Source organism: Antechinus flavipes, chromosome 2, assembly GCF_016432865.1.
Source record: "Antechinus flavipes isolate AdamAnt ecotype Samford, QLD, Australia chromosome 2, AdamAnt_v2, whole genome shotgun sequence".
Classification (NCBI taxonomy): Eukaryota; Metazoa; Chordata; class Mammalia; order Dasyuromorphia; family Dasyuridae; genus Antechinus; species Antechinus flavipes.
In genome coordinates this window covers 475,060,740-475,077,861 of record NC_067399.1, presented here as the reverse complement: position 1 = coordinate 475,077,861, position 17,122 = coordinate 475,060,740, and the positions used below count along the sequence as shown (strand labels likewise).

At 38.9% G+C, this 17,122-nt stretch overlaps 1 protein-coding gene across 1 annotated transcript in view; it reads right to left on the bottom strand.

Moving 5' to 3' along the window:
- Positions 1–1,981, bottom strand: part of RHPN2 (rhophilin Rho GTPase binding protein 2) — a 66,351-nt gene extending 64,370 nt beyond the window's left edge. Inside the window, exon 1 of the mRNA XM_051979742.1 lies at positions 1,746–1,981. Coding sequence (XP_051835702.1) covers positions 1,746–1,811 — 66 coding nt within the window. The 5' untranslated portion in view covers positions 1,812–1,981. The remainder of the gene's footprint in view (positions 1–1,745) is intronic.
- Positions 1,982–17,122: the final 15,141 nt, after the last annotated feature.

The window sequence follows — 17,122 nt, the reverse complement described above, 5'->3', positions numbered from 1 at the left end:
GAAACAGATTATTTTGAAAGAATGATCAAAATTGAAAAGGGTCTCTAAAACCAAGTTTTATTACTGTGTATCTTTCCTAATGTGGTATAGTCCTGCCTACTTGTTTGGATGTTGCATCATCCAGATCTCTATTGCCTAATAATTATCTCTCTTTGCATAGGCAAGTCTTCTCCCAGATCTCTCAATTGCCTGGAAGTACCATGCACCCCATCAATACATAACTATTAATGGTGTATTTGACAAAACTTTAAGTCAGAATTGATCTTTATATTTTTCCAGAAAACATGACCCATAGTTCTTCTGGTTCACTCCACAGCCTACTGCTTCTATATAATAACACCAGTTCATAATTGCTAATGTATAATTGCTGAAAGGCAAATTAAATTAGTATTCATATAAATTGTAGAAGTAGAGGGGAAAATTACTACCTTTAACACTAGGACTGAAACCTGATTCCCCTTTCCCAATCAGATTTGATATCTGAATTCACAATCTTTCTGAGCTCTGAGTTACCCTAATGCTGCACTTCGACAAAATCATAGAATGATACCATTTTAGAGCCGAAATGGTACTTAAAAATCATCTGAACTAGAATCTTCTTTCTGCACTTAGGAAAATTGAAGCCTCAGAAGGTTAAACGACTTGCCACAAAATTACACAGTGGCTTTCCCTAACTTAAATTTGTCTTAAATTCATTGTACCAAATCCAACAGCATATCCCAAAGTGAGAAATACTGCAACAAACTGCCTTACTAAAGTTATGTAAATAAAAGTTAAAAAAAAAAAATACAAAATGCACTTGCAATTTGGAATTTCACCATTCACTTTAGGGGAAAGTAGCTATTTTATAACATGTATCACGATTAGAGGCCACGATCCATTCCCTTCCCCTCTCTCTGCTCTTTATAAGGGAAACATCTGGTCAAAATGACTCAAAAATTTAGTGAGGAAAATGAAATCTTAATCCACATGTTGAAATAAAATTCCATATTAATTTATCCTTTGTCAAATCATTTCTCTGGGGCTGAGAAAAGTATTCTGCTGTTTCCATCTGAATTTATATAACTTTTTGAAGAGACACCTGCTGAAACTGGTGGTGCGGGAAATCACCAATGAGTTCCCAAGGTTAGAATGCTACAGGTAACTTGACCCATTAGAAGGATTTCTCCTCTCTTTAAATCCTAAACCACCACCATTGTCCCGTCCTTAGCAACTACAATCTCGCCAACTCTTCAAATCTCAGTGCTCTCTCGAGTTCCCTTCAGAACTATCTCATTTCACCGATCTAACAGACTCCTGTGGTAAGCAATACTTTCGTTGTGGGATTAAAACCCCAGGAAAAGTTTCTCCTGCAGCAAATCTCTATTCCCCACGACTCATGGGATCCACATGTCTCCAATGAAGGCCAAGAGGAAAGTGGAAAGCAAAGAGAGGAAGGAAAGGGATTCCTGCTCTCCAGAGCAAACCGAGCAGAGAGACCTCCAGTTCAGACAGACTAAATCTCTATCGTCCATTTCCTCGTCCTGACCCGGGAGATTAGAGGGCGCTGAGCAGCTTTGGGGGCCAGGAAGGAGGGACGCCAAGGCTTTCCCGGGACTAGGAAAAGCTGCACCTGCCCGGGACAAGGCACCAGCAGAGCCTAAGCAAAAGTGCAATTCATCTAAAGTCGTCACAACTCCCTCCGCCCCACACCAGGTTCGTGGTTTTTCCCACACCTTCGTTCCCCGAATCCCTGAGCAGCCTACCTTTCGGAAATAGCATTCCCCCTCCTCCAAGGGTCGGCCGGCCGGGGGCGGTAAGGTGTCCGTCATATTGGATCCTGGTCTAGGGAGAGCGGAGGATGCTGGAGACAAGAAGTAGGGGGCTCCTCCCGTCTTCCCGTGGCGCTGAGTCCCAGCACAGTGCTGGACTGGCTGGCAGTCTGGGCTGGAGATTCGATCCCTGACCCCTCCCCCTACTGGCAAGGGAGGGAGGCTGAGCTCACTCCTCCAACCCTCCCTCCGTCCTTCCCTCTCCTCCTCCTCCTCCACCTCCTCATGTTTGTATCCCCTGGAGCCCTGGAAACCCTGGAGCCAGGGGTGGTGCAGCTTCAGGAAAGGAGACAAATTGGCCTAGGGGAAAGGTTGCTAAGTGCTGGAAAGGTCCGTGGTCACCTCGGAAAACCTGGGACTCTCTTGGAGACTGAGTTTACGTTATGTGTGTGTGCGGTTGTGGGGGGCTGCCTTTCCTCTATTATACTGAGGCTTACACCAAATGCCAGCTCTGTTCCCATGTAGCGCTTTTATGCTGCTCTTTTGAGAACGGTACTAAAAGACCTAAATCTAAAAGTCCCTAAGAGCTGAATCCTAAAACAGGAGCGGGAACTTTTGTCTTGGACCCGGTACCATCTGGGAATTATCCTTTGGAAAGTTGGTGCAGCTTGGGCGGAGGAGGGAAGGAAATTTACTCGGTCTTTATTTCAGATCTCAGGAAACTTGAGGGATATCAACCGGAACTGTGTATCATATAGACAGGTGCGGTGGAAAGATACTTAGGCTGAGAGCCGGAGACCTGTATTCTACTTCTGGTTTTGCGAATTCAATGAGCAAATCAGTTTCTAAGCCTTAGTTGCTTCATTGTAAAGTGAGAGTACCCAAGAGGGAATCGTTGGACCATGTTTAATATCCCTTCCAAAGCTAAAGTTCCGTTTGTTGGGGGGGAGGTGGGGAAATGAGAGGCCGGGGTGGGGGGGAAGGAGGGTTGGAGAGCTGTAAGACTGGAGAACTGAGGTGTTATGCATCGAAAACTTCCTGGAACTAACTTTAGTTACTGGCCATACAATGTCGATCAGCAAGTTTCCCCCATTGAGTTCTAGAGCGAAAATCAGGATTCATGAAGTAGGCAATAAAAATGAAAAGGTGGGGGCTTTCAAAGAAGTTAATGTATTGCACCAGTTGACTCCCGTTTGCCTTCTCTCCTCTCCCCAAAAAGATAAATCTGGCATCCCACCCTCAAATAGAGTTCTTGCCTAAGAGATTGTTCTCCATGTCTCAGTCTCAATCTTCTCTTCTCTCGAATGGGCAGTCTAGGGCCCTAGGTGAGAGTACTGAGAAAAAAAAATCCTCAAATAACAAGAGACTTAAGCTCCACCTAATTCCCCCAAGGATCCTAGTTCTGGAGTTCTGACCAGGAGAGTAGGGGGAGGGGAATGAAGACCTTGGTTCCCCTCCCCCTAGTCCAGCCCAACTGTTTTCTCCCTTCCTAGGGGCATCTAGGCTTCCCCAAACCAGATAATGAGGCATCGCGCCTGCGCGACCCCTGCCCTCTCCCTCTACACTTAAACCTCCCTCCCCCAGCCCTATGGTCTTCTATTCCACACCCTGTTCTCGGCCCGAAGATACACCTGAGGGCGAGGCTCTGCGCGTGCGCGGTAATCTTTGGCCAAAAAAAAAAAAAAAAAAGCCTTGTGTGCTTCTGCCACGGGATACGTCTGGGGTCTTCACTTGGCGCTGCTTTCTGGGTGGTCGGGAGTCAGTGTAGTCTCCGAGACCGCCCATGCTGTGATGGAAAGGTCATCTAATCATCTTGCGACTCAACTCCACTCTTCCCGGGAGCCTTCCCACATTCGGCTCGTATCTAGCGCACTTTCCCAGCCACCCTAACTCCCGCAGCCCTCCCTCGGGCCTCAGCTGCGTAGGGACGCTTCCTGATCTGGGGAGAGAGCCCAAGGGTCAATTACTCCCCAACGTCTTTTTTTTTAGAAGTCCCCAAAATCACTGTTTTAACAAACAGGATTGCAAACGACCGCTTTATTAGACTTTTTACAAGGGAGAGGTTTTATTTTGGTAGGAAGAGAGTTGGAGCGAAGTCGGCGGGTGGGAGAGATGGGGAGAAAGAGCATCTAGGAGATTTTTTAAAAATAGAAAGCAAAGGTCAGAAGAGGACAAAAACAGGACAAAGGGGGTATCAACCTGTTAAATTTAATATGTACCTTTAACGGAAAAAATTATGTAATTGAAAATGCTTCTTATACAATCTTCTTTTTCTGTTCTTTGAATGCTTATTCATTTTTGTTGATGTTAAGTTCATTTTTTTGTTAATGACTGCTTGTTAAAGAGATTCCTGCGTGACTTTTCAACAATGAAGTGATTCCAAGACTTGATGGAGAGAGCTATCTTCATTCAAAGAGCGGACTATGGGGATTGAATGTGGATCACAGCATAGTATTTTCAGCTTTGTTTGCTTTTTATTTTTTCATTTTTTTCCTTATCTGATTTTTCTTGTGCATCATATTAATTGTGGAAATAGGCATAGAAGAATTCTATATGTTTAACGTATTACTTGCTGCCTAGAAGAGGGAATGGGAGAAGAGAGAGAAAAAATTTGGAACACAAAGCTTTGTAAGAGCGAATGTTGAAAACTATCCTTGCCTATATTTTCAAAATAAAAAGCTATTACTTAAGGGGGAAAAAAAGATTCTTGGTGCAGACACTGACCTACTTGGTGTTTCTCCAACAAAATATGCCTTCTCCATATATTTTCACTTGTTTTCTCCCAAGCTTGGAATTCCCTCCCTCCTCACCTCTGACTTCTGACATACTTAAAGTCTTTGCTAAAAATCTTATCTTCTACAAGATTCCTTTCGAGATTCCTTCAATGTTAGGTATCTCTCTCTCTCTCTGCGATTTCTCTAAATTACCCTGCATATATCTTATTTGTATTTAATTGTTTGCCTTTTATCTCTGCCATAAGAATTGGAGTTTCTTGAAAAGAGAGACTGGTTTTTGTCTTTTTTTGTATCCCCAGATTTTAGCATAGTGTTTGATACCTATACTTAATACATAAGTGTTTAATACATGCTTGTTTACATGTTGACTTTAAGTTGTTAACCTCATGAACTCAACTGTTTTTAAATTATCCTGGAACTTAACTTTATTATCTTTGACTTGGGCTCACATTCTAATGAGGGAGAAAGCCTGCAAACAACTATATGCATACAAAATAGATAGATAAAGTATAAATGGAATGTAATATGTTAATGTGAGAAGGGGAAGGACACCTGGAAAGATCACTTGAAGGTGATCAGAAAAGCCAGGAAATTGAAATGGGGAGGGGAGAATATTCTAGGCAAGGGGGACAGCCAGGAGAAAGATAATGGATGGAGGCCAGTGTTAATGGCTAGGAAAACATAGTGGGGAGAATAAAGTGTAAGACCAAAATGGCTTTAGAGTTAAGTGATTTAGAATTAGATGTCAATTTTAATCTAGATAAATCATTTACATACTGGGCCTTGGTTTATATAAAATAAATGAGTTGGACTACATGATCCTAAGCTAACCCAAAATCTTATGGTCCTATAAAAATAGGTTTATTTATTAGTCCATTTCTTTCCTTATATTCCAGTACAGGGTAGATCAGGGAATATGTCCTTATCTCACATAAATTTCCAAATCCACTGTGAACTGAAAAAAAAAAACACTGGATTTGGGAAAACCTGGATTTTAATTCTTGCTTCACATATGACAGAACAACTTAACAATCTCTCCAGTTCTCAGTTTACTCATCTATAAAGGAGATTGGAGTAGGCTCTAAGGCCTTTCTAGGTCTACAACTTATGCTTTTATAGTATCTATCCAAATATAACTTATCTTTTCTCCAAATCTCAACTCCTTTATCCTCAAAGTGCCACCACAACATTCACTACCACCTCAACCAACCACTTCTCAGAACCCAGAAGAAATATTCCAGAATGCCAAACCCAAGATCCTTAAAATAGCAAAATCCCTACAACTTCAAACCTATCTGAAGTGATCAGAGGGAAGAATATATAATTGGGTATAGATACACATTTCATTTAATAGGGATATAGGAGAAGAGAGAATTAGGAGGGTAGATTAGGGGAAGGATGATACTAAAAATTTAAAAAATAGAGATGTGCAAAAATATAGCTTTTTGGAGTTGCAAAAAATGACAATCTGAGGGATGTTCAACCATTGGGGAATGGTTAAACAAGTGGTATATAAATGTGGTGGAATAATATTGTGTTAAATTATCAATGGGATGGTTTAAGAGAAACATAGGGAGAATTATATGAACTAATAAGTGAACAAAACTAAGAAAACTATATAATGACAATATTATAAAGATAACTTTGAAATTTTTAGGCACTCTAATCAATAATTACCAACTATGATTCGAGGACTAATGAAACTTGCTGCCCACCTCTTAATCGAAAATTGAAGTATTCAGGGTGCAGAATGAGGCTTTTTTTTTTTTTTGACATAGGAAATAAAAAGATTAGTTTTGCTTGATTATACATATTTGCAAAGAGATTTTTTTTGTTGTTCTTAAGGGAGATGAAGGGAGAAAAAAAAGACTTGCTGATTGGAAAAAAAAATGTTTTTAAAGAAAGTATTTTCCATTGTAAAATTCAGACTTTGAGCTCCTTGAAAGCAGTAATTATTTTTTACTTTTTAAAAAAATTCCTAGGGGCAGTTAGGTGGCGCAGTGGATAGAACACCAGCCCTAAAGTCAGGAGGAGCTGAGTTCTAATGTGATCTCAGACACTTCACACTGCCTAGCTGTGTGACCCTGGGAAAGACACTTAACCCCAATTGCCTCAACAACAACAACAAAAATCCCTACCTCTTAGGACAGTGCCTGGCAGATATTAGTCACTTAAATGCTTGATTCGATTTATGAGATCACAGATTCAAAACTACAACTGACTTAAAGGTCATATAGTCTAACCTCTTTCTTTTTAAAGAAAACAGGCTCAAAGAGGGTTAAAAGCAAGTTGCAATCACAGATCCAATGTTGGTAGGGATTGTCAGGTTCGCTCAGCACAACACTCTCCCTTTTGACAGATGGAGAAACATGTCCAGAATGGTTAGAAGTCTTACTCAAATTTAAGAGATAAGATTCACACCCAGTTCTTCAGAGTCCAAATCTAATGCCTCTTCCCCTGTACCTAAGCTCCCATTTACACAGCTAGCTGGCACAGTGAATAGAGCACCAGCCTTTGAGGTCAGGAAGCCATATCTTCCTGAGCTCAAATTTGGCTTCAGGCACTTACTAGTTATGGGATCCTGAGCTTTACTACTGCTCCAGTATCTTTGTCAAAAAAAACTTATGTGAGGTCATGAACAATCAGATTTAACTGAAAAGTCTGATCAGTAACACAGGCAAAAGGGGACTTATTTCTCTAGTAGAATATAGGTTTCTTAAGGGGAGGAAGATGTTTCCTTTTAGTCTTTGTATCCCCAGTGTCTAGCACTAAGTGATTTTCATGATTATTAAATTGAATTTATACTTTTCTTTTGGTAGAGGAAGAATTTGAGGCAGCTAAACAGCCCAGTGGTTGGAGCTAGACTTGAAGTCAGAAAGATCTGCATTCAAAGAGTTCAGAAAGGAATTATTCAAGTTCAGAAAGAACTTGAGTTCTGACCTGGAATTAGAAAGACAAGTCCTAGTGAACAAGATAAGGTGAGATTTTTCAAGACAGTTGTGAAAATCGAGTAAAGGCTTCATCTATTTCAAAGTTTGAGTAGGCCTGAAGAACTTTAAGCATTAAGTCAAGGGCATACTTAGTGTCTCCTCCCTGCCATCCTCTTAAGGGCATACTTAAAGTCTCCCTGTTATCCCCCTAAAGGCATACTTAAGCCCCCTTCTTGTTATCCCCCTATTTCAGCCAAATATGGGCAACTATGTACTTATTGGTCAAGTTCAATTTCTTGGGTACTTCCCCTGTTTAGAATGTAAGATCCTCAGCCAATAAGGATGAGGGTCAGTGGTGGGAGGGGGAATTTGCTGTAGGGATTAAAAGCTTCGACCTTGCCCCCCTATGGTGCTTCCTCCCTTCGATTGTCTGATGGATGTGTGGGACACCCGATTCTCTCAAGAATGTATAATAAACTTTGCTTTGCTTCTAGAGATCTCTCCAGCTTTTTTTTTATTAAATGGTTTCTGACCCACACAATAGTGACAAGTGGAGCCCCGAAACTCTCTGTCACTCTCTCAGACTTTGGGGGGCATGTTTGGGAAACTCCCTCAGAGAAGCTCTCCCCTGAGAGACCTGCCCCAGGGAATCAAGATAAAGTGGTTTCATTCTGTTATCTGGGTGAGACTAGTTAAGTCCAGGACCACTCTTACTTAGCCCAAGCTGGAGATGTCAGGTTTGGACTCTATTGAATTGGAGATTAGCCCAAGGACACTCATTCAATTGGAAGATTCTCTATTCTGATTCTAACTCAAACTGCTCCTAGCCCCCACCAAGAGTTGCCCATATAACAAGCTTCCTTCAACCCAACTCCTTGCAGAGAGCCAAAAGCAGGAATAATGGCAGGCTATGGGACCTCTCTAGGCATAGCTACCTGTGAAGGACTCTCTGCCCACTGAAAGACATTCTTTTTTTCAGCGTTAACCTCTCTTGTCTCTCTCACACATTTCCCTAAAAGGATGATGCCTCTCTTTACCTCTCTCTCCGGATTTCTCTACTAGACCTTTACTTCTCTGTCAGGACCATGCCACTAAAGAAGTTAGCCTCCTAGCAAAAAGCTGACTTCCCAGTGCAAATAAACTAGAGCCTGTCTAACTTTTCAGGTTCATAAATTCATTTCCATAGGGCCTGCACCAACCAGAAGGGGGTTCCCACAACTCCCTGCCCTTAGCTATATGACCTTGAGCATATCACTGCAGTAGTCGGTTAGCTTCCCTACCCACTTCTCATTAGAGATCAGTTAATCAATCTATAAACATTTATTAAGTGCTTACTGTGTATCAGGTACTGTGCTACTCTCGAGATGCAAAAAGAGGCTAACATCAGTCTCTATCCTTAAGAAACTTACAATCTAATGGAGGAGACAATATATACAAAGAAAAATATATATTTAAATAATTAAGAGATAATTAACTGAATAAAGGCTTTCTGTAAAAGGTAAGATTTTAGGGGCAGCTAGGTAACCAAAGAATTCATGATGAAAAATTGTGTTTTGCCTCCATAGAGACAACTGATGAATTCTGAATCTAAGAAGCACAATTTTCTCACTTTATTTTATGAAGAATTTTCTTTAAAATATATATATATATATGGAGGCAGCTAGGTAGCACAGTGGATGGAGCGCCAAGCCTGAAGTCAGGAGGACCTGAGTTCAAATCTGGTCTTAGACACATAACACTTTCAACTGTGTGACCCCAGGCAAGTCACTTAATCCCAATTATCTCAGGGAAAAAAAAAAAGGAAAAGAAAAGAAAGAAAGAAAAAAATATGGCTAATTAGAAATATGTTTTGCATGATTTCAAATATATGATATCATATTGCTTGTTTTCCCAATAGGTAGGGGAGAAGTGGGAAAGAATTTGGAGTTTAACATTTTAAAAAGAAATAATGTTTAAAATAAATGATTTTTTAAAAAAGATGGAATTTTACTTGGGACTTGAAGCCAAGGAAGCCAGTAAGCAAAGTTAAGGAGGGAAAATATTCTAGGCAGAGGTGAAAGCCAGGAAAAATGCATGGGGCTGAGAGAATCTTGTTTGTGCAATACCCAAGTAGCAGGTACAGTTTTAATTTTGTATTTTTACTTCCACTGCTTAGCAGTGTTTTGCAGATAGTAAGCACTTAATAAATGGTTTTTAATCCCCCCTGAAGCAATTGGGGTTAAGTGACTTGCCCAGAGTCACACAACTAGGAAGTGTTAAGTGTCTGAGGGCTGGTGCTCTATCCAATGCACCACCTAGCTGCCCTAAAAATATTTTTATTATTTATTCATTCAGTCAGTCATTCATTTCTTGATTATTCCAGACCATTTTGATTTCTGTCTTCCCTGAAACCCCATAATAATTGCAGTAATACGAATTTATATTTGTAGAGTTTTTAGATTTGTGAAATGCTTCATGTATACTAATTAGTTTGATTCTCACAACAGCTCTGTGAGCTAGATAAGACAGGTAACATTAACCACATTTCATAAGCGAAGAAGCTGAAAGTCAGAGATAAACTGCTACTCTATAGTACTTTTGGAGCATCTAGATCCAGATAGTTGAGAGTTCAAAGAGCAAAAACTTCCACTAATTCAGATCTGTAACTTATACTTTTAAAGACCCGTGTTAATTTTCCTCAAGAAATTTCTAACTTAACTGAACATGGTGTTGTCTTATTTTTGTGTGGTAGTTTTTACTTCCAAGTGCAATTGAATCTCTAATCAGAAAATTTTTCTCTGTGTGACTATCTTATCTCCAGAGAATGGAGAGTGTGTGGTTTGTGCTAAATAACTGATTTAAATTCTAAGTTCTACACCCTTTCTTTGCAGAAGTGGGGGACTATGGATAGGGACTTTTTCATTTAAAGACAGATTTTTTTTTTTGCCCAGTTGATTAGATTTCCTTATCGTTTATTATTTCTATTAATCCAGGCCAATCTGGCCCATACTAACTCAAGGCAGAATGTATTCGGTTGTACATTAACCCCCAGGGTTCTCTGGTCCCCTTAGGGGAGGTTGAGAAGTATCTAAATTCTCTGCAAATGGCTCCAGCTTCCACCAACGATATTCATTCATTTGCAAGGTATGTAGGTCTGCGGTCCCAACTATGTATGTATGTAGTATGTAACAGCCAAATTGGCTTTTATGAAGAAGTGTTTTCTTCAGAAAGAAAATTTAAATTAAAACAAAAACAAAAGGGAATACATAGTCCTACAGACCTCACATACTTACACACACTCTGGACCCTTCCCCACACCACCTTAGTGTCTGGGGAAGGGATTAGATTCATAGCTTAGTTTCCAAATACAAAAGACCCCTTTGGCTTGAATCCCAGCCCATTCCCCAGCTTCAATCCTGGATCCAAGGTTATTATGGCTCAAATCCCAGGATCTATGAGGATCACCTTCAGCTCCTGAAACTAGGAAGGACAAACAACACAGAACAGGAACAACCAACAGAGCCATTTCTCAGAGCTTGTATAAAAAGAAAAGAAAAGTCCTTCCTTTCTTACCAGTTCAAAAGGTCAAATGGTTCAGTCTTGCCAGTTTTAATGATAAAAAAGCCAATCAAAGGAGGTTACCTCACCCACAGGAAAGGGGATACAGCAGGGTCCACAGTAGACAAATTGAACAAGCTTAAAAGCTTTCTTGAGAGCATTTCCATATTAGACCTGGGAATGCCCAAAGGAGCCTGGTTTACATTTAATTTAAGGGATGACTCTCTAAGAAGGAGAGAGGAATATATTTTAAAAGGGTAAATTATGCAAAAATTAAGGATATGAAAAATTTTAGAATTAAAATATAAACTCTAAAATCAGGAATAAGAGAATTCTTCCTACAAATAGGGAAATGCTGTCATATAAATACCAGATTACCTATTTATTGATGAGTTCAGTTATGTGACAATTAATTTGATCTTGGGTGAATATTACTATATGTTAAACTATATTAGTATATTAAGAATGAAATTATCTTTGGGGCTTGAAGCGTCTTTTGACAATTCATAAAATATCCAGAAATTCTTTGCTGAAATCATGCATAACCTAGCAGTATTAATGTGGGTCTAGTGGTAGAGAATTGTAGAGAATTGATGTGAAAATCTCCTCTGGTCAGCACACAAGTCCAACTTCGAGAAACAATAATTCGAGAAACCAAAAAGTCTGAATGGCAAACAGTATTTTTATTGTCATTGAGAAGCCAACTTTGCTAGGAATGGGCAAGGTCCTGTCAGAGAAATAACAAAGATTATCACTGAAAAGATAATGTCTTAACAGCAGGCAAGAGTCCTGGCAGGCAGCTGTGCCAAGAAGAGAGATCCCTTGGCATAATCCTACTTCGAACTTCTGAAGAGAGTTGGAGTTCAAATTTGCCTTTTATTTGGTGTTTGGAGGCTTGTTTCCAATTGAAAAGAGAATCCATGCCCCCAGGCCTATTTACTTATCTTGGAATTTCAAGCCACTCAACAGGCCCAGATCTCCAACTGAATAAAATCATTTTGAAAGCTTTTTCCCAGAACCTGGAATTTCCTGAAGAGGATCAGGCTAACCCCAAAAGATCAAAAGAGGGTGATCTGACCAAGATCTCCAATTGAATGAAGCCACTTAACTTGTCTGGGAAGGTATGCTTTCCTGTACTTTTCAGAGACTGAGACTCCAAATCTTCCTTCTTTTACAGATCAAAGGGGACACAGTTTCAGAGTTTATCCCCATTACTTCCCCCCAAAAGTCAAGGGGGACAGTTTAAGGGTTCACCCCCATCATTTCAATCCTGGTTTTTATTTGCATGAATAGTATACGAAATACGCGAAAAGTTTTTTGCTTTATATTATGGTACAGCCAGCATTTATGAATGGATTGCTTGAATTCAAATGCTGTTTACTACCTTATGACTTTGGACAAGTCCATATTTAATTTCTCTGAGACTCAGTTTCCTCAGTTATAAAATGAAGGGTTCACACCTGATGATCTTAAGGTCCCTCCTGCTCTAAATTTAGTGATCCAATAACCTGAAAGATGCTTACATCCATGCATGAAAGGTCATTTGTTGATTTTTTTTTTAATTGAAGGAAAACTATTTTCTCAGCTGCTGCCATTCTGGTACTTAATCAGAATTTATTATGGCTTTGTTATAAGAACAGAAAAACAGTTAAGTGTCAAAATAGTCATTCCTTTAAAAATCCCTTTTGTAGGTTATCTAAATGTTTGTAAATAAACAAAATTGAATCTTCTAACAGTAACAACAACAAAAGGTGGTGAGAGAATATCAAAACCAAAAATAATCACCTGTATCTCATTCCCTGGAAAGCAAAAACATCAGGGAAGAAAATCAAGGAATCTCCTCCCTTCCTTTCATTCCCATGGAATGGTATTGTCATAAGAAAATATAAACATCTTTTTTGCTGAGTTGTGTTTCTTTATACGCGAAGCTGATGCCCACACACTTAGTCATTAATTTTTAAGCAAGGAGGAGGACTGTTCTCCCAACAAATTGACTGCAGAATCCATAAAATGGCTATTTTAGAATTTACAGGTGGATTCAAAGACTTTCTTGCTGAATAAGAGAAAGTAATCTCAGTGGTAATTTCCATTTCAACCAATGCCTGCCATTTATATTCATTATTATGTACTTTCTGAAAAAAACACCCAAATCCAATGACAATGGAGGAAGTAGTTTACATAATCCAGCAAACATCCATTCAATTCAACAAATAATTGTTTAATGCCTTTTCTGGGCCCACTACTATTTTAGTCTGGGAGTCAAATAAAAGTTAGATCAGATTTTTTCCTTGTCCTTAGTTATAGTGGAGGAAGCCATAAATAAAAAAATATTATATAAAATCAAGTGCCAGAATTTGGCAGCATCTGGGAAAAAAAAAAGTCTTTCAATTAAAGAATGTTAATAAAGATGCTCCAAGTCATTATTAATCAGAGAAATGCAAATTAAGACAACTCTGAGATACCACTATACACCTGTCAGATTGGCTAGAATGACAGGGAAAGGTAATGTGGAATGTTGGAGGGGATGTGGGAAAACAAGGACACTGATATATTGTTGGTAGAATTGTGAACACATCCAGCCATTCTGGAGAGCGATTTGGAACTATGCTCAAAAAGCTATCAAACTGTGCATACCCTTTGATCCTGCAATGTTTCTACTGTGTGGTGTTCTCTTCTTTGATATAATGATTCTTTGGGAGCAGGTTTCTCGGGAAGTTTTCTGGAGGCAGCCTTAGTATCAGTTAAAAGTAATAATCACTCGAAATACAGTCAGCTGACTGTACTCAAATCCAAATGTTTATTTCTTATCTTTTTCCTTGGGCCTGGTAGCTTTCTTAGAGGCTTATCTCTCTGCTTGGTTCCAAGAGCTCTTGCAGCTTGTCCTTTGCCTCTGCTTTCTTCAGCCTCCAGCCAGCACAAAGGTGGAAGATGGAATGAATCTGACTTCGCCTCTGAGAGTGGACTTGTGGGCTTCTGTATCTCCCAGAGTGCTCTATCTGGCCCTGAGAGCTTCTTGCTTATATGCTGTTCACTGAGTACACACCAATCATTATATCACTGGGCAACCATTATTTGTTGTAGGATTAAATCAATTCTAAACTAGATTTAAACATTGTCTCCTCAATTCCACTTAGTACCTTGTTTCAAGTTCTGGACCATAACATGTCCTCATAGGATCAGATCAATCATACTAAACTATGCTAAATTAGATGATTATTATCTCTATCAACTCTAATGAGTTAACAGCTTGTAAGGATTCTAACACTACTGGGCTTATATGCCAAAGAATTCTTAAAGAAGAGGAAAGGGACCTGTATGTGCAAGAATGTTTGTGGCAGGTCTCTTTGTTGTGGCCAGAAACTGGAAACTGAGTGGATGCCCATTAATGAAAGAATGGCTGAGTAAATTGTGGTATATGAATGTTATGGAATATTATTGTCCTGTAAGAAATGACCAGCAGAATGACTTCAGAAAGGCCTGGAGAGACTTACACGAACTGATGCTGAGTGAATCGAGCAGGACCAGGAGATCATTAAATACTTCAACAATGATACTGTATGATGATCGATTCTGATGGACGTGGCCCTCTCCAGCAATGAGATGAACCAAATCACCTCCAATAGAGCAGAAATGAATTGAACCAGCTACATCCAGCGAAAGAACTCTGGGAGATGACTATGAACCACTACATAGAATTCCCAATCCCTCTATTTTTGTCTGCCTGCATGTTTGATTTCCTTCACAGGCGAATAGTACACTTTTTCAGAGTCCGATTCTTTGAGTACAGCAAAATAATTGTTAGGACATATATGCTTTAACATATTTAACATGTATTGGTCAACCTGCTGTGGGGGGAGGGGATGGGGGGAAGGAGGGGAAAAATTGGAACAAAAGGTTTGGCAATTGTTAATGTTGTAAAATTACCCATGCATATATCTTGTAAATAAAAAGCTATAATAAAAAAAATTAATAAATGATCTTCTTTACATGGAGGGCAACATCTTTCAAAATATAGGCCCATCAGTTTAGAGTAGAAGGGACCTTAAAGATCATTAAGTATGATTCCATCTTAAAATTGAAGAATCTGAGAATCAAAGAAGTTCACTGAATTATCCAAAATCATAAGGCAGCAAATAGCATTTGAATCTAAGTATCCTGACTCTAGCTCTGGACTCTCTATACTCCATTATAATGTCTTCTGCTTTCGCATGTCTAGTTCTCTTGCTTTACTGTTAAAACAAAATAGATAATACTGTTAGAATCTTATGAAATGAGAAATATCCAACAAGTGCTGGTTGTATCATAGTGCAAGCAAATGTTTTTCATGTATTTTAACTTTTACTGGTCATGCAAACAAAAACTAAAATCACACATGATAAACATATGAGCATTACAAATGCTGCTAAGGAATGAAGAGACTCAGGCAGATGCTATCTATCCCAAAGTTCACTTTGGAATTTTAGGACTGTGGGGAAAGGTTCCTGGGAGAGAGAAGTCAGAAGCTGGAAACAGCAGCCATTCTTCCCCATAGCCATCATGTGGAGAGAAAGGCAAGTATTTGTCCTTGTTGTTTCTTGGTTCTTGATATTACAAAGGTGATGTCGACTTGCAAGTGAATTGAATTTAAGTGAAGCATATCTGTGCAATCTTCAGCCTCACTCTCTCCTCCAGAATCATCTAATTCAGTGACTAGACTTAAATCAAGAATACTGGTGATGATCTAGTATGCACTTGTGACCGTGGACTTTCTAAATTTAAATATTTCCCAGGCTGCTTCATCTGAAGCAATAGGCTTAAGAAAAAAGATGGGTCATCCAATCTCTGTGCAGCTGTAGATATCTTTTCCCATTTTCCTTCAAGATCCCTGGACAAGCAATCCCATATAAAATTGTAGAGAACAGCTTAAAAAAAAAAAAAGAAAAGAAAGATGCCCAAGAACATTTCTATGGGGACACTATATATAATTCTGGAATGGTAATATTTCCCACCTATGGGAATTTAGGGAGCTTAATAAGTGTTTTTATGGAGTACCTTCCACTTATAGAAGGTTCATAGTTGTTGAGGCATAATTTACTTTTAATTTTAAGGATTTATATCTACAATGTCTAAGATTATAATATGAGAGCCAGTAGTCTGCTGATTTTTTCGTGTTAATGCAGGTACCATATCCATAATGCAGAAAAGATACACCCTTTTGACCCATAACCATACTAATTTAAAATGTTACTGGACTATTAGGAAAAATCTTTTTTGTATAGTCATGGCAGATTGCATGTGTAAAACACATGTTGCAAATTATTAGTATTTATTGATACAATGCTACTACTGATTCATGCTATTTTATTTTATTAACACATTTATCTATTATTATGTATTTGTGTTATGCTTATAGAATAACAATATCTTTTTCTTAGCTTACACTATTTTATTTACTGTTGATTTGCATATGCCCTTAAGATTATACTTAGGCTTGTTCTTTAGAAACCAATTGACATTGGTATAGCTAGCTAACTTTTTTTGTTAGTGTTTATGACATGTTCCTGTTAAGTAACATTCTGGAAAGAAAACCACCAGGATATAAGAAGACAGTTATCAGTTCTCATCCCTACTTCTTTTGAGATTGGATGAGGAGATAATGGAAATCTGATGAGGAAGAACAAAGACTGCTCCTTTTTCAGATCTGTGAAGGACCAATGAATATATACTACTGCATCTATAAAACAGTGAGAAGCATTTCCCCTCACCCAATTAAAGATAGATTAGCTCAATGCTTGTGTCTCCATTAAGCTGATGGGTAATTTCTTCTTTCTGTGGGAGAGGGCAAAGCTCAGGATAAGAAGGTAACACTGTCTTTTCAAAACAGTGTCCAGCTGCCCCATTGCTTAATGGCCTTTCCTTGCTATTATTTGCTCCTTCCTTATATAAATCTAGTGACCTGCTAATCTTTTTTTTTTTTATTTTAATGGCTTTTTATTTACAAGTTATATGGATGGGTAATTTTACAGCATTGATAATTGCCAAACCTTTTGTTCCAATTTTTCCCCTCCTTCCCTCCACCCCTTCCCCTAGATGACAAGATGACCAATACATGTTAAATATATTAGAGGATAAATTAAATACGAAATATGTATACATGTCCAGACTGTTATTTTGCTGTATAAAAAGAATT